The 26,264-nt window shown below is 45.5% G+C and overlaps 3 protein-coding genes across 5 annotated transcripts; 2 read left to right on the forward strand and 1 right to left on the reverse strand.

Annotated features, from left to right (window-relative positions):
• Window positions 1-2,441: 2,441 nt before the first annotated feature.
• tex2l (testis expressed 2, like) lies at window positions 2,442-16,238 on the reverse strand. Of its 2 annotated transcripts, none has more exons than XM_056430650.1 (12): window positions 16,172-16,238; window positions 11,264-12,678; window positions 9,077-9,277; window positions 8,382-8,703; window positions 7,176-7,435; window positions 6,911-7,060; window positions 6,730-6,829; window positions 6,096-6,228; window positions 5,594-5,725; window positions 4,960-5,172; window positions 2,980-3,100; window positions 2,442-2,892 (listed from the first exon to the last, which is right to left on the reverse strand). In XM_056430650.1, exons 2-12 carry the CDS (start codon window positions 12,644-12,646, stop codon window positions 2,725-2,727), a joined length of 3,183 nt encoding a protein of 1,060 aa, XP_056286625.1. In that variant the 5' UTR covers window positions 12,647-12,678; window positions 16,172-16,238; the 3' UTR covers window positions 2,442-2,724. The 2 variants fall into 2 exon arrangements, with proteins under 2 accessions (XP_056286625.1, XP_056286624.1); XM_056430649.1 differs by having other exon boundaries at window positions 5,594-5,731.
• Window positions 16,239-17,973: 1,735 nt separating this feature from the next.
• neurl2 (neuralized E3 ubiquitin protein ligase 2) lies at window positions 17,974-21,176 on the forward strand. Of its 2 annotated transcripts, none has more exons than XM_056430704.1 (2): window positions 17,974-18,776; window positions 20,970-21,176. In XM_056430704.1, the coding sequence occupies exons 1-2, from the start codon at window positions 18,035-18,037 to the stop codon at window positions 21,083-21,085; spliced, it is 858 nt and encodes a 285-aa protein (XP_056286679.1). In that variant the 5' UTR covers window positions 17,974-18,034; the 3' UTR covers window positions 21,086-21,176. The 2 variants fall into 2 exon arrangements, with proteins under 2 accessions (XP_056286679.1, XP_056286680.1); XM_056430705.1 differs by having other exon boundaries at window positions 17,974-18,744.
• A 104-nt stretch (window positions 21,177-21,280) lies between these two features.
• On the forward strand, window positions 21,281-24,607 carry msrb1b (methionine sulfoxide reductase B1b). The gene is made up of 4 exons (XM_056430706.1): window positions 21,281-22,001; window positions 22,927-23,069; window positions 23,189-23,306; window positions 23,988-24,607. Exons 1-4 carry the CDS (start codon window positions 21,947-21,949, stop codon window positions 24,002-24,004), a joined length of 333 nt encoding a protein of 110 aa, XP_056286681.1. The 5' UTR covers window positions 21,281-21,946; the 3' UTR covers window positions 24,005-24,607.
• Window positions 24,608-26,264: the final 1,657 nt, after the last annotated feature.

Below are 26,264 nucleotides of genomic sequence, written 5' to 3' on the forward strand. Positions count from 1 at the left end.
TTACTGCCATGAGGGTTACAACCAAGAAGATTTTTCATTATGCCCAAAACCCCCCCGGGAGTTTGCAAACTTCCACAATAGTAAAATCTCAATCAAAGTGATGCATGGTGGTGTAGGGTCTTTAAACACTTTCTCCCATATGCTCAAACGTTTTTATTTCTTCCTGATAATAGTATGCGATAGATAATCAGTGAAAAAATCTGGTTTCTCTGCCTTCATGTATTGCTCCTTTACTTTCATTTGCAAAATACCCCATAAACAACCAATGAGAGACAAGGAGTCTGTGACGCATGATCATTAAATCACACTAAAAAGAGTCCCATAGTGCCTGTCTAATGAACTGTGTCACAAATAACTCAACAGACAGTGCCCCACAGAGCAACACGTGCACACACATGCACACCCTCCCCCACACGAGCACACCTCTTTCCCATGTGATTTAATGTCATGCATCAAGACTTTAAATTTCATAGAGGCTGTTTTTCTGTCGTCGTTTTGTCAAACAGTCAAGTGGATCCTTTGCTTTCCATCTTCGGTGTTGTTGATTTACTTGCATGTTCTTCAGTCAATGAGCATTTGTTACCATTTTCTTCCACTGCATTTGCCCCCGCGTTTTTATCTCATGGTTCAGATGGTTGTATTTGGATAAATCCTGAGCTAATAAGACAAGTTTCTGAAGCATTGAAGCGGAGCTCAAACCGTGACAACAGAGCTGCCAACTTTTCAAAAAACATTGGAGTGAGATTTTGTCGGGGGTGACCAACATTTTGCCGCGCACGCAGCCACTCACGTTGGTGGCTCAAATATCAGGAAATTTGAATTAATGTGGCGTTGTACCCATGTTGTACCCTGCATTCTGGCCTGGCAAAGGGCTTTTACGAGGCATCTTTGCTACCTTAAAGAATTAAAATGTTATTTAATAACTCTACTCTCATTTACAAAAACATGCCTAATTCTATTGCACAAATGTCCTGTCTTTATGTTAAATTCTTTATAATACATCTTACTTGTTCAAAGTGCTGTTTGGCCTTTTTTTGAGAGGGTCCTTTTCCTAGGCCTGCAAATAAAGTGATAAATGCTATGTGGGCAGCCTTAACAAACAATGTTATGATGTTTTGAGCATGCAGGATACCAAGAGGTTAACATGGTGCTCTCCTGCTGCTCCTTATGACAGCTGAGTTTACATCACCACACAAAATCACACGCACAAACACAACGAATTATTTCAAGATGTAAAGTTTAAGAGAGTGAGAACTTAATTGAACCATATGTCATTAACAGGGCTCTTACGTTTTGAAGACAGGCAAGAGTGACATATCTATCCAGGATGCTTTATTTTCATTGGTTGCTGGATTAAATCTTACCCAGATACAACAGATACGTTTTTTTCTGATTGGCTATTGTGTAGTCCATTTCTTTTTTTCGAATTGGCTGATAAGTGGCTCCTCACAGCAGAACTCCAGGGGAGCGGCGCGGCCAGCTCATGTTTGCGAGCTGCGGCAAATTAAAACATGAAATAACCTAGTTTTTTCAGCGTGAGAAATACGATGTGTGGCGGGAGTGCATGACGTAAGACCGAAATGCGTGACACTTGAGCCCTGCATTAACATACCGTAGTCTCTGCTCGTTGTGTCCGTTTGAAAATCTTCTTCTGTTGCTAACTCCGGGACTCTTTGGGGTAAATAGGATGTCTATGCAGCGAACAGGTTTACAGATAAGCTCCTTAGCGCCATCTATCGTCGCGGAGTTTGAAAAGAAACCAACGCGCCTCGGCCCAAAATCAGAATTTCTTTTGCCGTGAGAAATTGGTTGTGTGGCGTGAGAGCTTGTGAAAATATGCAAAAGCGTGTGTCACACGGCGAAACCGTGATAGTTGGTAGCTCTGTGACAGAGTCTTTTCAAGTGTTAAAGAAGTCCACAGGCATTACGCCGCCATGTGGTCTGGATTAACACCTAAGCCTGCAGGGGGCAGTCTTTTTCTGTATTTTACTTGTTCCGACAGTGTTTGATGCTATTGGCACTGATGGTGTGTCATAATTATTGCCTGGTTTTGGTCATCTAAACAAGGGTGTTCCCGCACATACTCTCTCCTTCCAGCTAGCGAGGCCGCTAGCATTAGCTAATAAGCAAATCAGTCCATGAAGCTAGCATTAGCTAATAAGCAAATCAGTCCATGACGATAGCATTAGCCAATGATATACTAGGTTGCCTCTGTTTCGCCTTTGGCATTCATTGGAAAATGTACAAACAACATCATTGGCTTCTTTTAATATATAATATATCATTGATTTGAGATTTGTTTCTATATATAGTTTCTGCAGGAACTACAATTAGGTCTCCTAAAATATTAAAATAAATATATATTACATTTGCTGCCAAAGAGGTCATATGGAAAAGTAAGATTTACAGATAGAAATGTTTACAGGAAAGTAAAACTTGAAGGTGTTTTTCGGGCTTTATTTCATATCCAAAGTGACACTAAGCTGTAAACATCAAACCAGCGATAATCTCATGGGGATCGTTCACGTGTCAACATTTGTAAAAAGATAGCACTTGTACAGGAATCTGCGTTACAGCATCACACATTCAGAAACCTCTGGTTCAGAAATAAATACAAAAGATGATTTGAGTTGGTGATTCTCATTCCTCCTCTTCTTCCCCTCTTGTCCCTGTGAATGTAACAAATCCACATAGCAGGGTCCAGTTGTCCTGTGCTCATCAACACTAGTCAGACTCGGCCCCAGAGACCTCAGGTGGGATCCTCTCTATTGACTCTGTGGAGGAGCGTCGGGACCGTTGAGAGGCCAGGTGCTCTGAGGCTTGAGTGCTGTCCACCCCCGAGTGCATCATGGGTAAGTAAATGTCATCCATATTTGGCAGTACAAACACTTTCTGGAGAGAGAAAAGAAAGAACAAAACGTAGTTGTGAGGAAAGCTGAGAAGATGACAGCATCAATATTTTTTTCTTCATTTTTTTACCTGAAACTCGTCCTGTAGTTTCTTTTCAATCCACTCCGTGACGTGACAGAACGTCACCTCCCTCTCTCCTAGCTTGGGACGGACATGCAGATCCAGCTTGGGAGGCACGCAGAAGCTGTACCTAGAGGAGATCATACAGGATATCTATCAAATATATATTTAACTGCTGCTTTCAGCCTCCTGTTGTGCTCTCAGTAGTCCGAATCACTCAACTAGGAGGGATCGATGTTCTTTTGGCAGGAGCTGAGGTGTGAAAAGTGAGTCATGCCACAAACAGTCACTAACACAACATCATACCTGCAAACTCATGAGGGGTGAAAAAGGTGACAACGGGGGGGGGGGGGGGGGTGCAGGTGACTTTTTTTTTTGTCACCACACCACATCCACGTTGTTTGAAGCCTCAAAGCTTTTAGAACCACAACTACAGTCATTTTATTGTTCTGACCACAAATCTAAATAATGATAATAAACAGTTTAAGAACAAAAGGTCCTCCGCTCTGACTCAGCCCTATAATGATAGTAATAACAAATATACATTGTCATTATATATAATATGGTTAAAGTCATTCATGAACCAACTTCCTTTTTGTTGCCTGAACAGTCCTCATGGACTTCTCCCTGAATCTGTTCTGTCTCTACCCGTTTGTCACGATACTCATATTATAACTTCTATACATATTACATACCTGCCATAAATATCATGATACCCGATACCAGAATTCAATACACCATACAAACAATATGGTACCATAATTACGAGACTGGTATATTTATCTATAATAGTAATAAATAAAACATCTGTATGGTTCACTTTTTACCAACTTTTTCAACACTTAACAAATGACAGTAATATGAGTATTAATACAGCCAGATATGAATGAAACTACATGGTTCCATCATAGCATTGATTATACACTATGAGGCCGTTAGTCTCTGACCAGATGATCCACAGTTCATCAGGATGAGCAGCTGGAGAGTTACAGAACTTTACAGACTGAAACATTTCACTTCTGGCATCTTTTTATTTTTTAAGCCGAAGTCGGTCTCTCAAGCTGCGCCACTTCTCTCGCTGTGAGCTGCGCAGCGCAGTGTGCGCAGACAGCTCGACACGGAGCAGCGCGTGCGCTCTGATCGCTCTCTTAATGAAGTATCGATACTAAAAATATGCTCAATCACATCGTGTTTAACGTACGGGTACTTTGTTAGCATCGCTACACCGTGCAGCGTGACAGCAGCAGATGTAGCGGGCTAACATTCAAGCTAACCTGAACCCCCAAACGCTGTCGACATCTGAACGCTGATTGGCCGAGACGCGACACGTCCCATCAAAGATGTTTTATTGCGAAGAGCAACACTTCACACTTTTCTCCGCGTCTCACTGCAATCTCAACGGCAGCGGGCCAGGTGACCCCCCCCAAAAAAACAAAAACTCTTCGGATCTCCACGATTCACGTGGATGACCTATTTTGAGTTCAAAACGGTGAATTTCACCGAAAGGTGACAAGTTTGCAGGTATGCAACATGCTGCTTGAACATGAAGCAATTTGTTTTATGAATTCCCATTATTGATGTAGCTGCAGTGCGTTTTTGTGCGTGCAGGAATGAGAGCTTTAATTTGAGAAAAACTAATACCCAAACTGGGCGTGAGGTCATTTAGAAACAGTCATTACATAGTTTGCACAAGCTAATTCTTACACTTTAAAACGTCAGGCAAATTATGTCCCTCGGTTTTTGTCACATATCATTTTCAGAACCTGAGTTTGTGGGTTTTTTAAAAGAGCAATTGTTAAGATGGAGCATTCGGAAATAAAAAAACAACAACTTTACATTTAATTGAATTTGCTTGCCCATGACTTACGAGTCATGCAAACTACCACCGGAACCAGAGAAACTGGAAATTGTAATTAACAAAGTTGGGGAAACTTTTTTCTTCTAATGATGAACAGCAGACATACACTGCATTAAAGCCCCTGTAGTTACCATATCCTGTCAGTAGGGGGCGGCGGGATGTTGACGACCAGAGTCCCCGACAGCTCTCGGACCTCCACAGTGAGCAGCAGAGGCGTGTTGGACATCTCCTCAAACTTCTTCCTTATGAACTCGTTCTCCGTCGCCTTCTGGAAGTACTTGGATTTTGCGATTTTGTCCACAAATCTCAAAATCCTCCGTCCAGTCTTTCCTCCTCCCCCTGTCCTGTAAAACAGGATTAGAAGAGGGCAGAGGGGAGGAGAGGAGAGGAGATTTAGTACTCAGATGCTAAAGCCAGAATCTAAGGAGAAACGAGAGTCTGAAATGTAAACCAAAAGGAAAGCAACAGCCATCTGGAGTGTGTAGGTTATTTTCTGCTACCCAGACGGGAAAATAGAGGAAACACTTCAAGGTGTTGCTGACTAAAAGTTACACTTTCTCCCCTTTTTTTAATTAGCTGAATCACACAAAGGTAGCACCTGATGGTATATGTGTGATATTCTTTCATCAATTAACGTAACCGGCTTTGAACATCTTTTTTAAAATATAAAATACAAAAAGTCATATTATTACTTAGTAGAATGAAAACACGTATACCAGGTCATATTTATTGTTGGTAAACACTCATTTGTATATCTGCATTCACCCATCAGGAGCTGGTGTGGATCCTTTCTCCCCCACTGGAGCCTGAGGCTCAGAGACAAGCGGCTCTTCCTCATCGGAGGAACCGGCGTTGGAGGAGTCTTCGTCGCTGTCCGCCAACACGCTGAAGATCGGCCTGCAGCTAGGAAGAGAGGAGGCCCGGACAAGTTAGGGCCAAATTACTGCCTGCACGTAAACATCCGTCCTACAGAATAACTAAAGTCTGACGGTGTAACTGGAAGATATTCAGTTGCATGATGGGTATTGGAGGCTGCAAAGCCTATGAGTACTACAGCAAGGACGACAAGTCAGGATATGTATCTGCCTGTGCTACTTCCATTTTCAACAAAACAATATAGGCTACATATATATAAAATAACAAAAAGTAACAAATACGAAGAAAAAAACTATTCATAAAGGGCATGTATGTTGTGTGTGTGTGTGTGTGTGTGTGTGTGTGTGTGTGTGTGTGTGTGTGTGTGTGTGTGTGTGTGTGTAGTGCTGACCGTGGGCTACCGGTTTCATGCGTGCACTCTGCGTCCTGACTGCCCTCTTTCCCGAGCTTGGACAGGTTGATTTTAGTCTGCAGGGTCATCTGCAGGGCACCGGTGTAGACCAGCTGCAGCTCCACCCACAGGCCTGCAGGGGGCAGCAGGAGGAGGTCAACACCAGACCACCAAAATCAAGACCGAACTCACACACACACACACACACACACATGCCAGCAGACTAAAAACGGCTTTTCACTGTAATTATCAAGCCTTGAAATTAAATATAAAACAAATAACGGATTTATTTATCCCATTTAGGAGCTGAACACAAGATAATTGGTTGACAGGCAATTGTGTTACAGCGAATTGGGATTGGAGGTCAAAATCATGGGGTCGGGGCATGCTCACACACTTTCCTCTCATCATTAGGGGCGTCGTCTGTCAGATTTTAAAAAGCACACACACATACACACACACACACACACACACACAAGCCGATATGCTCTCCTGTGAGATTACAACAGGATTACAGCGTCTGATCTGATACTCTTCATCACATGAGCAATAAGTCATCTCCTCACTCATCTCCTCTTGCATGTGTTTGCATGTTGGTGACGTGGATGTTTCGTGATCTCCGGTCTGTACTGACCTCTGTGGTTGACCTCTGGACTGGAGGTCGTCACGATTTGTGGCATAGAGTCGCCCATGTCCAACTCGGTCAGAGTCAGCTCATTCATGAAATAAGGCAGCTGTAAAATACAAATGATAAATGATATTAAATTAGCTCTTAAAATTGACACAGCAACTTTTTCACATGAATCTCTTCGCACTCTGATTTTGCTCAGCTTCTTCTGGATCTTGCGGGAAACCACGTCAGCCCAGTGCTTCTCCCGCAGGAAGTCCCAGAAGATTCGACCAATCAGAGCGTTAGCCCACGCAGTCTGGCCCGTCCCAGGCTGCTCAGCTAGGTCACAGATACACTGTAAAAACAAAAAAGACTTACTAAGAGCTAGCCAAGGAGTAGAGAAGAGCAGGTTTAGTACAATTCAGAACTAAAAACAGAGGAATACAATATGGTAATGCCTGAATACTCACATTTCCTTTAATAGTGGGACTTGTCTCTGCGCTGCTGGCTCCAGGACTACCGAGGGGGGTCATCTCCTCCGTGGCCAGGAGACGAGCCATGTAGCTGGGGTAGTCCAGCAGGGAGAGGCCCCTGGGGGTCTGACTGGGAGGAGCGGCGGGGACCGGAGACGTGGAGGGGGCTTCATCGTCACTGCTGCCCACTCTGCTGGAGCCTCTGCTGCTCGGGACGTTGCCCTGGGCAACAGCGCTCTGACCCACTGCTGGGTCACCTGAGACAAGACAGGCAGCGTTTGGAAATCAATGCATAGAAGGAGTCACCTTGCCCCCCCCCCCCCCCCCCAACACACAATGTTACTACTTCTACTATAAATGAAGCGTTCATGTTCCCCTTAAAAGTTGGGCAGCCGTCCTTTTATAGATAGGCTTTTAATGTAAAAAACAAAGAAGTAAAAACCTAAGGAAGCACTGGGTTGTAAGTTTAATGTTTCTATGGTGATGGAATGATGGAATTAGTGGGGAAGGCGACATGAATAAAATGTCAGACATCAGCTGGTTGCCAGACTAGCTGTTTCCCCCCATTTCCAGCTAAACTAAGCTCTGGCTCAATGCAAAGATACAATAATGTTATTGTGGCAGCTGTCCCCAATCTGGCCTTGGCTGCTGGCTGGTTGACAATCAGTCAGCTGCTCTGACTGTTTGGCAATCAGTCAGCAGCCGATGCTGCTGATATAAAAGGGCAGCAGAGCTGGAGGTAGAGAGGAGTGAGCAGAGACACAGTCTGGGGTCTGAGTGTTGGGAATAAAACTCATTACCAAATATCCCTCTGGTTGCGCATTTCCTTGGTGCTTAGGGGGGGGGGGGGACCGACTGGCGACGGCTACAATCCTGTCAGTTATCAATGTTCACATCTAATTCTCTGCAGGAAAACAATCATATTTCTCCAAAAGGAGGTGTGACTGATGACAGATCAAATAAAATACATAGGGTTTCTATATATTCCCACTTTACCTCAAAACACAGCAGCCTTTTCCGTGTCATGTCAACAAACAACATCTCTGTGTTTCCTCGAAAGGGATTGGTTTTGAAATGCAAAGAATTGGAGCATGTAATCCATAATCCACACACACACACACACACACATATACATAGCATGTGTATAGATGCCTTATCTGGAAGCCCTCTCTTCTCTTAATGCATTATTAACGTTTCTCATACCCGGTCTGGACACACATCTGCCAGGCCTCTGTCTGTCCCTCTCCTTTCCCTCCTCCGGATCCATGGACGCAAACAGGAAGTGACGGAACCACTCTTCTTTCTCTCTTCCCGTGCGTCCGAAGAGGTAAAGAGTGGCGGGGAGGTCACAGACGTGTTTGGAGGAACTGGTCCGTTCAGATCCCGGCTCTTCACCCCGACTCTCCTCCGGCCTTCCTCCTCCTTCGTCCTCCCGGGGGTTCGATCCGCCGGCCGGTTGGATGCAGATGGGATACTTTGGATTCCACGTCCTCTTTCGAGCCAACACAGATGGCTGCAGGAATACCTTCAGGGGAACAGTGGCAGAGTCGTGTTGTGTGGAAGTAAAGGAAAAGGGTAGTGCAGTCAGATGTCCCGTTTATGCATTATCAACTCATTCAAGTGGATTTAACCAAATAAACTTTATTTCAATTTCTGCTTTTCTGCTATCTTTGTTTATTTTCTCTCAGGCTTTCCAACTTTAATGCATTAATTTGCAAACAAATCCTATGCATTCATTAATTGGAAATCTCTGCCCTAGATACGATATCATAACGTCACCAGAACACCAACATATATCAGGGCTTTACTTTCCTTGGTTTATGTACCATTAAGAACAATACAACAGCCTCAGTTACGGAACAACAAATTGCGATAACAAAGTCACATAGCCATCGTACTTTGCTCTTTGCGAGCTCGAAGCAGCGTGACTTGACGAAGGCGGCCTCGTGGACTCTCTCGGCGTACGCCGCCCTGCGGCTGACGTTGTTACGCGGGGAGTCCAGACGGAGGCGGGAGCCCTCCAGGGCGGCAAACACGGAGCGAGTCAGAGCCGGATGGGATGTTTCTGGGTCGTAGTCGCGGATCTCATTCATCCATCCCTGGAAAAGAAAGGCAGAAAAAAAAGTGCAAATGCAATGAGCGTCATTCACAGTTGCAAGTGAGTTACATCTGGAATTGTTTGGGATATTGAAAGTCATGTGACGCTTGTGAGAAGTGAGAGTGAAGTAAACAGCGCAACGGGTAAATGTGAATAAGTGTGTCTTTTTGTTGATTTTTAACATGAACACATTAGTTGCAGAAGGCGAGTCTGCCAGCGGAGAGAGGGTGAGTCATTCCCTCTCTCTAGTGTTCGTACTTGAGAATATGCATGGAAGACAACACTAAATTGTTGGGTTTTCTTTGCCCCTAATCTGGTCTCCCAGGCAACGCTTCTTTTTCCGTCATGCTGTCGTCAACCAACTTGACCAATCAGAGTGTTTAGGTGACAGATGATGAAACCAGAGAACTGCACTCAAGAGATAATCTCGTTTTAGACATTTTGGGGAACATTGTCATTTGCTTTTTTTGCTAAGAAATATGTCAAAACTTACATTTTGTTAAACTATTGTCTGGATGAGAGCCGAGCGCAGGGACTGTGGATGAATAGTGTTACTGCATGTTAAACTAGAACGGGCACTCGGTAGAGCGCATACCTTCGCATATCACAAGATTGGGCATTGAATTATGAACATGTTGGCATTAGTTGCATGCCAATTGGATAAAAATTGACTGCGCTATGGTAAAAAAAAGTGTTGACCTTTCCATGACCTTGACCTTTGACCCGATTGATCCCAAAATCTAATCAAATGGTCCCCGGATAATAACCAATCATCCCACCAAATTCCATGTGATTCAAGAAGATTTGACCTGTTTATGACCTTTGACCTTGACCTTTGACCCGATTGATCCCAAAATCTAATCAACTGGTCCCCGGATAATAAACAATCATCCCACCAAATTTCATGCGATTCGGTTCAATACTTTTTGAGTTCTGCGAAAGATTTTGACCTGTTCATGACCTTTGACCTTTGACCCGATCGATCCCAAAATCTAATCAACTGGTCCCCGGATAATAAACAATCATCCCACCAAATTTCAAGCGATTCGGTTCAATACTTTTTGAGTTCTGCGAAAGATTTTGACCTGTTCATGACCTTTGACCTTGACCTTTGACCCGATCGATCCCAAAATCTAATCAACTGGTCCCCGGATAATAAACAATCATCCCACCAAATTTCATACGATTCGGTTCAATACTTTTTGAGTTTTGCGAATAACACGCATACAAATAAATAAATAAATAAACAAATACACGGCGATCAAAACATAACCTTCCGGCATTTTCAATGCGAAGGTAATAATCATGTTGATATGTGAGCTTCAGGGGTGCTGGCGAGTGTATTTTGGATCTTCGGACAGAGCCAAGCTAACTGTTTCATCCTTCATGCTGAGCTAACGGTACCCTGGCCGTCGCTACAAAAGCAGCCCCAGAATACGAATATATATATACATATATATATATATAATAGAATATTTGTGTGTAATGTTTCTGGCTTTAAAATAAAAAGATGAAGAAGCTTTGTTCAGTCTGAAATATATGCTGAATATTAAGAAGGCTGAATGTAAATTGAATCTAAACAATGTATTATTCATACTGACATTTTATTTGTACTTTATTTATAGCGTTGTCAGTCTTTTGTTCTCAGTCTGTCGCCTCATGACCAGAAACCTCCCGAAACATCAACGTGGGGGAAAACTCATTGTTTTATGTCCTCTTGCTACTGTAAATGGAGTAAAAATGCTTTTTTAAAGTGTACTCTGATTTTAGTGACTTTCACTGAGTTTAGTTTCTCCATGTTCTTTGTGCTAAGCTAAGCTAACCAGCTGTAGCTTCACACTGGACGTCTAATTCTCTACATGCATTTCCCAAAATGCCAACTATTATATAACACGGCTTGATTGGACCAAAGAAATGAAAAGTGCTCATCAGGTGTTTGATGGAAGAAATGTTGAGAAATTCCTCCTTAATGACTCGTCACATTTACCTTCAGGCTGCCGGGCTCAGTGCCGCCGGTCCCGCCCGACAGAATCTCCTCTCCCAACAGAGTCTGTGCTGGTCTGTGTGGAGCAGCTGAGCAGCGAGACCTGGGGGAGCCCATCCTGATGAGCAGCAGTCCCAGGAAGAAGCCCAGAGCTAATCCCAGAGCCAAGCCAGAGAAGTAGGGACTGAGAGGTAGGATGAAGTAGCCGTAGGACAGCACTGCCACGCAGAATAAGCTCATGCGTGGCAGAGGATGAGGAGGTCGAGAAAGGTCAGAAGTCCTAACCGAGGGGGCCGCCGCGGTAGCCGATCTCCTCGGCTGCCCGCGAGTCTCCACGGCCAACACCTGCATCACGTCGCCGTCTGTACATATTTCCAGCTCCTCGTCCCGGTGATGTTGCCTGTTGTGATGCACGGGACAGGGGCCAGGCCGGCCTCTCCCGGGATGTCGAGCGGAAGGCCAGTCGAACACGGGCGACGCCTCGGCCTCGGTTCTTCTCGCGTTCCTCACGGGAGACTCGGAGGGAACTGCGTCCGTGCTCCCGTCACGCCCCAAACCCCTGGGGCTGACCTGGTGGCTTCTGCACTGGTGTCGGGGGCTGCCGGCGCCCTCCTCTCTCATCATCTTGCTGAACATGTTGCTCAAAGGCTCGTGCACGGCCTCGGAGAGCTTCCTCTTGGTGTCCTCCAACTCCATTTTGAAGAAGCCCCCTCTCAGACCCTCCCCGCCGGGGGAGTGCGAGCTCGGCGACGGGGGCGCGGTGCGAGAGTCCCCGCTGCCGCGGGTGATCGGCTGGGTGAGCTGCTTCCACAGGTGGAGGTTGAGGCGGGAGTCCGACTTCGACTGCGACACCTCCGGCTCCGAGCGGGAGATCTCCGTCGAAATCGACTTCACGAGGCTCATCATGGGCTTCGGTCTGAGGGCGGAGCTTTCTTTGAGCGCCAGCTCCGTGGAGAGAGACTTGACCAAGCTGGCGAGGGGTCGGCGCGTCGGCGACGAAGGGCCCGGGGAGAGGAAGCTGGGCCCGGTGGCGGAGCATTTCCCCAAGGAGCCGGGGTCCGATGGGGAAAGAGGAACGTGGAAAGCGTGGGAATGCAACCGCCGGTCGTCCTCAACCGGAGGCTGCCTCTCCCTGGAGAGAGAGATGGAGGGGTAGTCGTCATCGTGGTCGAGGGAGAAGATGAGCTCGCTGTCGTCCAGGCTGTCCCATTCGCCCTCAGTGCCAGTCAGCTGGATCACAATCCCTCGGGGGAGATGCCTCTTGGTGCCGGCGAAAGGAGAGAGGCCAACAGCCGGGCCGTGGGCCTCCGGGAGAGGTCGGCCACCTCTCCTCCCTCCGTCTCCATCCTCGCTTCTTCCGTCCCCGTCTGTTCCACTCTCCGCCATTATCTCGACTTCACATCGCACAGCCGAGGAACCTGGGAGCCAGGGGAAAGAGAATAAATGAAGAACACGGTAAGCTGCTCTTATTGAGCCTCGGAGGCAGAACAAATAAACGCGGCGAGGTAATGAGCCACGGAGAGAGAGAGGGGAAGGGTTTTCTTTTCCTCTCACAGAAACTGCTTCCCTGCGCCAATGTGAGAACGTCACGTCGTGATCTGGATACTTTTGATTCAGATAAGCGCCTCTCCCATAGCTGTCGCTCCACATGCTGAATGAGTTGTAGAGGTGCGTAAAAATAGACAAAAAAACAGACTGTCCCCCAAATGTTGCACAATCTAGGGCAGCTCAGTCTAGGATCTAATGTCTTTTGGGGCTGATTGGTTTCATGTATTTATTCACTTGCTGTGCACAACATTGGAAAACCATAGTTTGAGTCGGAGTGCAGCCTTTCAGGACAAAACAAAGATAATTTATTCAAAAAAAGACATCACCCCACTCACTCTCTCCGGAGTAGTATTCAGCACGCCATCACCCAAAGAGCGTCTTCCAGCCTCTCCCCCCACACAGAGCTGACTGTCAGCCAAGTCACAACCCTCCCTCTGGTGTCTTCTCGAGCTGTTTAAAGGAGTTACTTACGTAACTCAGAGATGGATAGTGAGACAGTGTTTAAATACGCCCTCCTTCGTACACCTCGTGTGGCTTTTGAAACACGTTATCCAACCACCGCCTACTGACTTGTAAAAATAATGCTGCGGCCGACACAGATCAGAGAGGCGTGATTGTGTTATCGGCTGTTGTTTAGTGGGATGCTCTGCATCACTGGACACTAGCTGGGAAAACAGCGGGCCCAGTGTGTGTGGAGCCTTTCCCCCGCTGGGTCTCGGGGGTCAAGTCAAACCTCACCTCTGACCTCTTGACTGGTCGCATTTACGTAACTGTATCGCGGCGCCCAATGTGGCACGATTCCAGCCAATTCCCCAGCAGCTGGTGGATTCTGACTAATCTGCTCTCACCCAAAATGGTTGTCGAGGAGATAAACCTCACAGACACACACATGCAGCCGGGGCAGCGTTAGACCTTCATCATCACAGCTTCTTACGGGGTGGGAAGGGGGACCAGGGCCAGAAAACACAACACGTGCGCTCACACGCACATCAGGCTAAACCGCTGTTCAGCTAACAACGTTGTGTCCAAGCTAATTGGAGAACACGATAACGAGACGATGTTGTTTACTATTAGTCATCTTTTTTTGCATAACTTCATCGAGAACTGGATATTAAATAAATGGAAGGACCATATCAACGACTTAACCCTTGTGTTGCCTTAGGGTCATTTTGACCCAAATCAATATTACACCCTCCCCCCGCCTTTGGGTCATTTTGACCCGATTCAATGTTTCACCCTCCTGTTACCTTTATATTTACTAACATATTTTACCCTTTGGGTTCAATTTGACGCAAGCAATTAAAACCTCCAGAAAATTATTAGAATTAATATTGTTTTCCAAGTTTAAGTGTGAGGCACTTTATGTTTGTTTGTTGACTTCCGAAAGAACACCGACATTAAACATTGAATGGGGTCAAATTAATCCTAAGGCGGGGGGAGGGTGTAATATTGATTCGGGTCAAAATGACCCTAAGGCAACACAAGGGTTAAGGGACGTCTTTCGGCCTCGTGTCAGCTGTGGAGAGAGCTTTAAAAGAAAAGCATGTGTGTTTTGACGCTACTGTACGGGTCTGTGAGGCTGAACTTACAGTATTGTGGACATTGCTTTGAGCTAAATGCTAACCTCAGTATGCTAAACATACTCACAAGGACAATGTAAGAGTTCCCTTCCTTTAGAAGGGTCAATATTACATTCACCACGATCATCGTCTTAGTTTAACGTGCTAACCGGCGCTAATTAGCACTTAAGTAAAATTCTTTTTTTTTGCTAATAAGACAAAGTAGTGTAGTCGTTTTTTTTAAAGACGTAATCCTGTGGAGACACGGATACATCCAAATGTCATGAATTTCAATGGAAACTAAAAACCATGTTCGCGCTCGTGGAGTAATCAGTGGGATTGATCATCAGCCATAAAATAATCGACGCTAGTACAAAACAAATATAGGCTCCAATTTACTTTATTTAGGAATACATGCATCATACTAAATTTAATAGAAGTTAATGTATGATATCCATTTTTAAATGGTTTATTAGATTAATTCCAAAAAATTATATATTGTGAAGTAGTTGCGTGATCGCTGGTGACTCCACTGACTCTGTCCTCTAGATTTAGTAAAACTTGGACCAGTACAACCGCAGAGAGGCAAGAGCCGAAGGAAGAGTGGGCTCCACTCCGTAAATATACTACATATGCAAGTATGTTGTTTCTTTGTCAATATCTGCTTGATTTGGGGTCGTTTCAAGTTCCTTCACCAGCACCGCTTCATGGTAAACTCCGAGCGGTTAACATGCTCCGTAAGGCTGCGTGTGAAGTATGCAGTGCTCATGTGACGAATGTAGCACAAAACACAGCACAAATCTGCTGTGTGTGTGAATGTGTGTGTGTGTTGCCATGCACCCTCTAATCAGACACCAACGGATCAATCTCAGATTAGCATTAATGCAGGGTTTTACTGTGAAATCTGACAAATCACACAGCTGGATTATGGGCTAAACCAATATTTGGTGGGGTGCGTTTCCAAGATGGCTCATCTCCCCCAGTGTTGATAGTAGCTATTAGTAACATCACAATCCTCTGAAGTACAGAGTGCTCTCTATCGGAGCTCTTATAGGCTTGAGGTCAGATGCTTCTGCAGAGGGAGGGTGCAGGGTGAATGGTTTGATGAGTTTGAGAATAGATTTTAACCAATAGGTTTAACGGTTTCACTTATTTCTTCAAATAGTGCACATAGTCCACATATAGTCCACACGTCTACATATGGACTATAAACTGAGCCTGTTGGTCACCTGTCAAAAAGTGCACAAACTTTGTCTGGTCATAGCTTCTCAAGTGTGAGAATCTGCTGCTTTTTGTAATATGAGAGAAAGCTGAGTAAACTGAGTTATGGATTGTTATTTATAAAAAAACATGACATTTAAATATGACACATATTGAACATGTGACACCCTTTTCTTTATATTTTACTGGCTAAATAATTGTAGCCTATTAATTGCGAGAAAAATAATCAACATATTATTGCATAATAAAATGACTGGTGAGACAAATAAACCAGAATGGGTAAATAATAACAACAACCACGCAGACAAACAAACACGTGTGTTTGTTGTGCTCACCAGTTGACAGACACAGTTGAACTCTTTCCTTCTTCCCACCCAGAGCTCCTCCTCTCTCTCTCCTCTCACGAGACAAGTGTGACTAGACAGAAGAAGTTATAGTGACTGAGAAAACGCTGCAGAGCGCCATTAGTGCGCTCCGACCCGGATGAGACGCACAGGCACACTTCTTATTTTGAAAATAACTGCAAATTTGTGAGGAAGAAAAAAACAAACATAAATGGAGATGAGGAATAAAGAATACTTACATTAAAAAAATGATTTGCATGGAAATGTGACTAAACCCGCCGGTCAGGGATGTTGCCTGCTGGTTCCCTCTCCACTTGTGTGCGCACGAACCACGGAGGAGTGAGAAGGCTGACTCTCTCTCTCTCTCTCTCCCCCCCTCTCTCTCTCTCTCTCTCCCTCCCTCTCTCCTCACATACCTCCCCTTCACCGACTGGCAGCGTATCCAGATGTGTGATGCGCGCTGCCGAGAATCACAGCTCACCAAACCAGATTATACCAGGAGCATGGGGCCACGCTGCATGATAATCCAGATTAAGAGTCCTGCAGCCCGCAACCGACGCACAAACAACTCCACTCACCCACACACCACTCTGCACCCACAGTGTGTGTGCTGTCTAATTATATAAAACACGGTGATAGCTAGTGCAGCTCGAGGGTTAGTGGATGGTGGTCCACATTATTACTAATAGCCCATTTACATCCTAGTGTACTTGTGTGTATCCAATGGCCAAAAGGGTGGAAATAGTCAATAAAGAAAGAGAGAAGAGGATGTAATCATTACTTTGCCTCCCATCTCTCGCCCTTTCCCCCCCCCCCCCCCCCCTTCCATCTTGGCCTACATAAGAAGGCCTAGAAATAACAAAGTGAAGAACGGGCGAGTGGTGTGCAGGCTGCAGCTGGGTGGAGAGGCAGTAACCCCCCATCCATCAGGAGGGCTGCATGCATGACTGACCCGGGACCCTTGTGCACAGAACATTTAGACGTAATTCTATGTCTCTTGTGTCATCAGATACTGAATGAAGCAAAACTACAGAGCCAAACCACTTTCTGATTGAACCAATCTATGAACTGTCGGAAACAATGGAAACAATGGAAACAATGGACACCCAGGGGCCCCAAAAACATAACCAGACATGCTACTCACCTTAGGGCTTAGCTCCCCCCCCCCCCTCCTTCTTTGACTCCTATCGCCCCTGCCGTGGACATGTGGTCTCTGGACCTAATCGCATGGAACTGTATCGAAAAGACTTTCGAAAAGACACCTGCTCTGCAGATTTAGAGCAGGTGATGGAATGTACATACTTGTTTTGTCATTTGCAAGTCAAAGAGTGTGTTTCACTCAACGCCATCTCACTTTCAAGCAACAGGCTCCACCGCGGTGACGATTTCTCACCTGCACACTGCCAACGACTTCCTGTGTCACCACCGAGGGGCTGCGGTGTGCGGCGTATCGCTCCCGATCATCGAATATTGTATAATTAATACGACGCGATAAAATTACATGAGAGCTTTAGACTGAAATGATATGAACTGAATCAGCAGGGAGTGAGGAGCCTTTCCTCTGTCATATATAATGGATATGATCTGCTCATGGGTTTTCCCTTTGAACAAATATTCTTCATATTCTCATATGCTATAATTCCTCTATCGTAATAGATCTGCTCAGCCATCTCTAACTGGGTATATTGCTTTAATTTCTGCTTTACATAAGAATAACAATTCCAGTATTCGCGCGGCACGACTATATTTAGATTGCGGCGCTGAAAGGCTGCTCAGCATATCTCCATGCCATATGGTTTTTTATGATGAGTTTATGAAATTGAATGAGTGCAGAAGCCCGAGGGGGCTTTGTTGTTCCTACTAACCTCTATTCAATCTTTATGTGAGTGACTGTGCATGTCGGCCACCCCCCTCACTACACACACACACACACACACACACACACACACACACATACCTTGCCATCTGTTGACATATGTAGTTCAAAAATAGAAGTGTCTGTGAGCGGCCCACGGATCAGCAGAGCAGGGATCTGGTGGTCGGTGCAGGTCGCAAGTTTGTGTTTCTTTTGGGGTTTTCTTGACTAGTGGTCAAACTGAAGAATGCAGCCCTGTCCTGACCAGTTCATGGAATTCCACCCGATCCACGGCTCCAATGTCAGACTGGACCTCTCGGGAACCCAGGCCACGCGCGTGGAGAGCTTCGCCAACGGAGTGTGTTTCAGCAAACACCCTCTGAAGCCCGGGGAGATCTTTCTCATCGAGATCGAGGACAAGGAGCTGGGCTGGTGCGGCCACCTCCGGGTGGGCCTGACCGCCATCGACCCCGGGGGCTTGGACGCTGTACCCGAATACTCCATCCCGGACATGACGGACTCGGGGGACAGCTGGGTTTTCGCCATCACTCGCAACCACAACAAGGTGGTAGAGAGTCCTCAAGAGGCCGGAGACGGAGGACTGGATGGCGGCCGGAGGCTCGGAGGAGGGGAGGCCGGAGGAGGAGACAACACCAAGCCAAAGGCTTTCTTCACAGACTCTCACCTGTACATCGAGGATGTTCGGATCCCCAGGGACAAGCTGGTCGGGCGGAGCCGGCCCGGACGCTACAGCCACATTCTGGACGACTTGTATAAGACCAACACACTGCCTCCCACGGCCAGACGCAGCCGGATTGGAGTACTGTACGTGGCCAGAGGGCAGGACCTGGCCGACATGCACATCATCATCAACGGTGAGGACATGGGTGCGTCCGCCAAGGGGATCCCCTCCATCCAGCCCCTCCACGCCGTGGTGGACGTCTTTGCTGCCACCAAGTGCGTCCGGATTGTCCAGGTGGAGTACGGATGTGAGTGTTACATCGATCCTGGTGCTCGAGCATCACGGAATTACAAACCAAGGGTCCACAGGCATGTCCCAGTGTAACGGGCGGTACCGCACTCGCAGACACTAAGAGACACAACAACTACACACAGATGTTGTTTGTTGTCATTCTGCGCCTCATTGTAGTTTATTTGGGTCCCTTTGTGGTCTTTTTGAGTCTCTTTATAGTCTTTGTGAGTCTGTATGTGGTTGTTTTGCATCCCTTTGTAGTCTTTTTGAGTCTCTTTGTATCTGTGGCAGCTGTCCCCAATCTGGCCTTGGCTGCTGGCTGGTTGACAATCAGTCAGCTGCTCTGACTGAGTGGCAATCAGTCAGCAGCCGATGCTGCTTGTATAAAAGGGCAGCAGAGCTGGAGGGAGAGGAGAAGGGAGCAGACGCGTATGTTTGGCGGTCTGCTCGGTGTGCGGTGTTTTGCCAAATAAAAGATGTCTTCAGACAAAACCTCTGTGTGCCTGGCGAATCCTTGGTGCTGGTGGGGGAAACCCACGGGTAGCGGCATGGAACCTGCTACACTGGAGCCCAACGTGGGGCCCCCTGGAATCCAGCGCCTGGAAGGGATGCGGCCAGATCCGGAGGTGGAGCTGATGGACAGCTTGGGCCAGATACTGGCAAGAATAGAGGAGATGGGGCGGGCACAGGCGGAGGAGAACCGCCTGTTCCTCGGGACCCTCCACAACCCGCCGGCGCTGCGGCCAACTCCCGTTCCCCGGGACCCGTCGGAGCTGCCGACCCCAGAGCCCAAGGACCCGTCGGAGCTGCCGACCCCCGAGGTCCAGAACCCGCCGGGGCGGCCGAGCCCCGAGGTCCAGGACCCGTCGGAGCTGCCGACCTCCGAGCCGTCGGAGCTGCCGAACCCCGAGGTCCAGGAGCCGTCGGAGCTGCCGACCTCCAAGCCGTCGGAGCTGCCAACCCCCGAGGTCCAGGACCCGTCGGAGCGGCCGAACCCCGAGGTCCAGGACCCGTCGGAGCTGCCGACGACCCATGTTCACCGGGACCCATCGGCGGAAGGCCGACCCCGGTTCCCCGAGACCCGACGCCGCTACCGACCCCTGATCCCCGGGGTCCGTCGGCGGCGACTGTTACCCCTGCCCCGTCCCCATCCCGGCTGGCTTCAGCTCCCCGTCCCCCTGTCCCGGTCGACCCCAGAGCCCCCACGTCCTCAGCCCGGTCCCCCAGAACCCCTGTTCCCCGGCCCGGCGGGCTTCAGCTCCCCGTCCCGAACCCCAGAGCCCCCACATCCTAAGCCCGGTCCCCCAGAGCCCCCTCCTCCGCCCAAGTTCTCATGGGGGGGGAGGGGGAGTAGGTTAGGCCGGATGGAGCCCCGGCCTAAATCGGGTGGTGGGGATATGTGGCAGCTGTCCCCAATCTGGCCTCGGCTGCTGGCTGGTTGACAATCAGTCAGCTGCTCTGACTGAGTGGCAATCAGTCAGCAGCCGATGCTGCTTGTATAAAAGGGCAGCAGAGCTGGAGGTAGAGGAGAAGTGAGCAGAGGCGCATGTTTTGCGGTCTGCTTGGTATTGTGTTTTGTGAAATAAAAGCATGTCTTTCAACCGAACCTCTTGGTGCCTGGCGGATCCTTGGTGCTGGTGGGGGAAACCCACGGGTAGCGGCAGTAGGCCTGCTACAGTATCCCTTTGTACTCTTTTTTTAGTCTCTATGATGTGTTTTTGTATCCCTTTGTAATTGTTTTGCATCACTTTGTAGTCTTTTTGAGTCTCTTTGTATCTCTTTGTAGTATTGTTGAGCCTCTGTGTTCTTTTTGAGTCTCTTTGTAGTCTTTTTGCATCACTTTATAGTCTTTTTTAGTTTCTTTGTGTTCTATCTGTTTCTCTTTGTAGTCTTGTGAGTCTCTTTGTAGTCTTTTTGAGTCTCTGTGTTCTTTTTGAGTCTCTTTGCAGTCTTTTTGGGTCTCTGTATTCTTTTTGAGTCTCTTTGTCGTCTTTTTGTGTCTCATTGTTGTCGTTTAGCATTTCTGTCATTTTATGGGGTTTGAGTCTCTTTGTGGTTATTTTGTATCTGTTTGCTTCAAAAGAAACATGATTATAATAACTACTATTCACCACACTTCTACATCTGTAAATAGGCTCTGGCCCAGGGACCCATCCATACCTTTAATGCATGTCTTTCTTCCATATTTATTCTTTCTCTGTTGCTTCAGTCTCATCCTTGCAGACATTGTGTCGGAAATCCATCCAGAAGCACATCGTCCACAGGATGGCCCTCGACTGGCTGGAGCTGCCAGAGGCACTGAAGCACTACTGCAAATATGAGTGAAGGAAACACACCTGCAATGGACAGAAATATCATTTCTGATGACTCTCCTTGTTCCTGTCAAGAAAAAAATACATTTATTTTCACGATTGAAGTCTGTGTCTCATTGATAAGATAAATATACAATATATTGACAGTTATCTCAATACCTGCCAGACACTGACCACGCTGAAACCTGATAACTAACATTCACATTATGTGTTAGGTTGTCTGTCTGTGGACAGATTTCATCCAACGGAACATTACAGGTGGAGATCAAAATAAAGGTCAAGTTGGGGTCGTGGGCCCTCTGTACTATAATCCCTCCACCCGCATTGTGAGGTCCCTGACTCCTGCATTATCATCCTCAGTTTTCTAATAAGTGAGCCATGTCTTTTGATTCTTAAATATTCTCAGCAAGGCAGAAACAAAAAGAACATTTCGGGATGCTACCTGATTTTTTTTAACAAGTGTATGAATGAAGGAAAGTCCCAGCTCGACTGTCAGAATATTAATTTGTCCAACTTTATGGCAATCTATAAATATATTACTTGAGTTCTTATTGTGTGAGTTGAGTTTGGAGCATTTGAAAATGGCTTCCTAATTATTGCAGCTTACGTTGTGCTGTTTAATTTGACAGGAAACACTGTTGTATTATTTTGTCATTATCTTTTCCTGGTTTTACCAGGGTTGTGAGGGCTCCTGCGGTGCGCACACTGACATCTAGCGTCAATACAGGCCGATCGCAGTGGGAGGAGCTCCCGTTAAATCTCCATCCCGGATTACGTCACACGAGAGGAGGATGAACCGGAGAGCCTCCCTGGGCACCTGTCACCGCCGCGAGACGGAACCCTGAACCCGGATTCAGGTTTACTGAACCTCCTCATGTCGTTCTGTCGTTTTGTTGGCGGCGAGGTCTACAAAGATCACTTCAAGCCCGGTGAGCATGGCGGAGTTTAGTGTGAGCAGTGACGTAACCCGGTTTAGTCCGGATTAGCTCGGCCAAGGTTCCGCTTCAAATGAACGGCTGTCGATGGAGAACCGGTGTTCAGTTGTTGCGTAATATCACCGTGATGAGTGGAGGGGAGCACGTGGTGTCACAAAAATTGGCAAATCATTTTTGTTTTTGTTTTCCACGGTATATATTTTAAAATTCAACGTGAAGTTTCTAATATAAATAATAATATTAATTATAATAATAATAATGCTGTTGATAGTTATGGTAAAACGCAGCAGTAATTTCATATATTAATATTATATATCGATATACATTTTTTCAAATAAAAAAATTACAGAGAAATAAGAATAAAATACAATTAGGTTTGTTTAAAAGTTATTTTGGGTTATACCTTTTAATCATCTAGTGTTTCAAGGGATAACCCAAAGAAACTTCACGTTGAATTTTCAAATATAAATAATAATAATAATAATAACGCTGTTGATAGTTATGGTAAAAACGTTTAGTTGTTGCGTAATATCACCGTGATGAGTGGAGGGGAGCACGTGGTGTCACAAAAACGTTATGTAATTTTCTATTATTTTAAAATAATCTTGCACTAAAGTTATGGTATATTTGAGTAAAATCACTCTTTAAAAAAATGTAATATAATAAGCATTTTAAAGTATTCAGCTGGTCGTCCAAATCATTATATTTCATAAATTAATATTATATATCCATATAAATGTTTTCAAAGAAAAAATTACAAACAAATAAGAATGAAATACAATTAGGTTTGTTCAAAAGTTGTTTTTGTTCTCATTTTAATCATCTAGTGTTTAACCATTTGTCCTATTACATAAAATACAACTCTGCAGTGGTAAATTAAATAATGTGACGGCTTTTAAAAATAACTGTCCCCTTGCAGGTATGTACGTGTGCTCCCAGTGTAACCACCCACTGTTCTCCAGCCGGTCCAAATTCTCCCACTCGTCTCCCTGGCCGGCTTTCACCGACACCGTCAGAGAGGACAGTGTCACCAAGATGATGGAGAGTCTCACTGCCTTCAAGGTCACAGTGTTCTGAGCCCTCTTTTTGTTGTTTTTGCCCCACTGCTGTATTATTTCACACACACCAAACAGGGATGTGAGCCATGGAGGGCGATGTGACTGTTTTATGTGTGTACGCAGGTTTTGTGTGGCAAGTGTGGCAACGGGCTCGGCCACGAATTTGTAAACGACGGCCCGGAGGACGGAGTCTCACGCTTTTGAATATTCAGTCACTCGCTCAAGTTTGTCCCGAACAAAGGTAAAATGACCACGGACGTGAGTTAGACTTGTTAGAGGTTTGAGTGTGAAGGAGGACAGTTTTTAATTTCGTATTTTCAAATAATATTTATGAGATCCCTCCACAGCAAAGTCTGTATACACTCAATTCAAATAGAACGTTGTCTCTGCAGAGAGATGTTGGTGTTGCGTGTATGTTAGTATTATTTGAGAGTAGTTTAAACGGCATTATATTTTAGGATAATTATTACAATCCAACAAAGTGGATGTTGCACCAGAGTTATGGAAATAAAATGTGATTACGTTGAACAAATTGAAATTTAGTTTCAATGTGAAATTGTTCATAAAGGAATAAAACGTCCCCCTGAAGGGTTATTTGGGAGTTTTTCCTGATCCGATGTGAGGTTTTGGGGCAGGGATGTCTATGTGTACAGATTGTAAAGCACTCTGACACAAATTTGTAATTTGTGAAATTGGGCTATACAAATAAACTGAATTGAATTGAAAATGTAAGTGCATGTAGTTTAGACACTTTCCACGACCATATTTGTGCTTAATTAACACAAATGCGTGTGTCTTTTCCAATTTGTCCCCTGATTCTGCTGCTCCGCTGCATATTGACCTATTTTTGTATGATTTGACTGGTATCAAGGTTTTGTGTCGTTGTGAATCAACATTGATTACATGTGTGTCTCTCTCCCAGCCAAGGACAAGCAGTGAAGAGCGAGGGATGAGTTTCTACTCCAGCTGCGGTGATTGCCGCTCAGTCCAGGACCAGGGAACAGGTCGGGTCAGTGGGTGACGTGGATGGGGAAAAAGGCCCGAGAGGGACGTCCTGTCCACTGAAGGATCTTTGACCAGCCTGTGACAAAGTGACCGGACCTTACCTCTGCAAATATACCTTCACAAAAAAAATGCACATTCCTCAAATACATCTTAAATACGATTTAACTCCATCATTATGATTTTGTTTCAATCTAAATCATATCAGTTGATCTTATACAGAAAGTAGGAAAATATGCTTTTTAAAAATTATTATGTTTAAATGTACTGCTGGTATCATTTACTCACTACGGTTACATGTATAACCGTGTTATCTATGCACTGGAGAAGCTCACATAGTCAGTCTGCTCTTTTAATATCTGTTTTGTATATTTATTTCAAGATTTCTTTAGAACTTTAGAACTTTTCTAGATTTGCATTTTACTTTGAAAATCTTATCTTTGAGTCAAGAGTGTAGTGGACGAATGAAAAACTGTTGTTGATGGCTCTATTATTACAGAATATTGATGTGGAACAAACAATAAATAATAATTTAAAGTATTTCTGCATTTCTGTATATAATTTATTCAGTGAAGGTACCTCGAGGCCTTATTCAAAACAATTGAAAGGGAAATAGAATACTTTTAACCATAATACATTTATCTGACAGCTATAGTATAATTTCTAAAATAAGATTTTACATTCCACACTTATGATGAACATGAAGCATGATGCATTAATATAGATTAAACACTTACCAACTTTTACAATGTAACATTATGTTGTAAAAGTTTCTGTTCCTTTTAAAATGATCTCTACTTCCACTCACTAAAACAGCCAAATGCTACCATACCAGTAATAATACTTAATACCCAAATACAAGGGACCGTTTTTCTGAATTAAATACTTTTAGTTTTAGACAAGTCGAGTAACTGGTGTTCCTCAAACTGACCTCTAGATGGCGCTACTGTCCTGCTAGAACACGCTCACACCTCTACAGACGGTCTGACGTAAACAACATGGGATACTTTCTGTTCTTGGACAGCTTGTGGTGTACTACCTGCATGCATATGCCTGCTCGCTTGTTGTGAGCATGAGCAGTCTGAGGTTGTTGTTGTTGTTTTTGTTGTTGTGCATTAATTATGAATGTTGGTTGTTTCAGAAGCGAACAGGGGGCCCAGGCTCAGGCCATATCCTCTCGACTCTGGGGGTTGGCAAAGACCATGAGGTTTAGACGAGTAGATCTGGTGAGAGACTGAGGGCTATCATTACAAAGGAAGTTACACACACACACACACACACACACACAGACACACACAATCACAGAACAACGTGTGTGCCAATCACAACAGTTACTGCTATACTGGTCTTGGACGAATCTCTCAAGTCTCTTTTAACCTTATGTTATGTCATGCTTTGATACCTACACACACACACACACGCCACAACACACACAAAAAGACCCACGCCGTCCTCAATTTCATTGGTCTCTCGCCACAGAAAAGTAAAGTGTAAAGCATATTTTCTCTCAAAACATCACTTCTTGAAGCGTGCAATTATGAGAGGTCATTACAACAATTTGAATATTCTGGAGCACCACTCCACACACATCCATCTCCGCCTCTACGCTGCCAACGCGATTCAAATGGATGTCAGCCCTCGGTGTGGAGGAGAAGCCTGACCTTGCGTTGAGGTTGTTATGGCTGAGTACATTTCCTCTTGTTTTGTCTTGGCAGGCAAACAAACACTCGAGAGTTTACTCTTTTCAGTCCATTTCATTGAGGTTTTTTTTACCCAAGGTGCCTCACTGCACTGCGAGTGTGTTCATTTTTAGCATAGGTGGTCCCGCTGGTAATCAAACCCACAACCTTGGTCCGTGGTATGGTGGTAGCCTACGCACTGCCCGTCAAACTGTACAGGATCGGCTACGTCCGATAACGCAAACGCAGGGAGATGAGAATGTGATCGCTGCGTCAGATAAGCGAGGTGGGCTCTAATTAAAGCTTCCCCCGGATCGCCTTACGCTGTTCCATCAGTCCGTGAGGTTCGGTGCATTCTGGATGTAATTGAACCTTCTACACTCTGTACTTTAACATTTATCAGAGGTTTCTTCAGTCTTCTCCTCTCATTCGCATTTCCTTCATTTCTCCCCAATTCTTTATTGTCTTTCTTTGTTTCTACTCATTTTACATAGAAACAGCGCTCTGCGGAGCGACCG

Source organism: Pseudoliparis swirei, chromosome 13 (assembly GCF_029220125.1).
Source record: "Pseudoliparis swirei isolate HS2019 ecotype Mariana Trench chromosome 13, NWPU_hadal_v1, whole genome shotgun sequence".
Classification (NCBI taxonomy): domain Eukaryota; kingdom Metazoa; phylum Chordata; class Actinopteri; order Perciformes; family Liparidae; genus Pseudoliparis; species Pseudoliparis swirei.

Bases quoted from the DNA above. Each gene is read 5' to 3' on its own strand.
- tex2l (XM_056430649.1), bottom strand. From the start codon at position 12,646: ATGGCGGAGAGTGGAACAGACGGGGACGGAAGAAGCGAGGATGGAGAC. The intron at 3,101-4,959 runs GTAACTACAGGG...GATCTCCTCTAG, and splicing joins CCCCCTACTGACAGGATATG to GTACAGCTTCTGCGTGCCTC. The intron at 2,893-2,979 runs GTAAAAAAATGA...TTCTCTCTCCAG, and splicing joins AACTACAGGACGAGTTTCAG to AAAGTGTTTGTACTGCCAAA.
- neurl2 (XM_056430704.1), top strand. From the start codon at position 18,035: ATGCAGCCCTGTCCTGACCAGTTCATGGAATTCCACCCGATCCACGGC. The intron at 18,777-20,969 runs GTGAGTGTTACA...CTGTTGCTTCAG, and splicing joins TGTCCAGGTGGAGTACGGAT to TCTCATCCTTGCAGACATTG.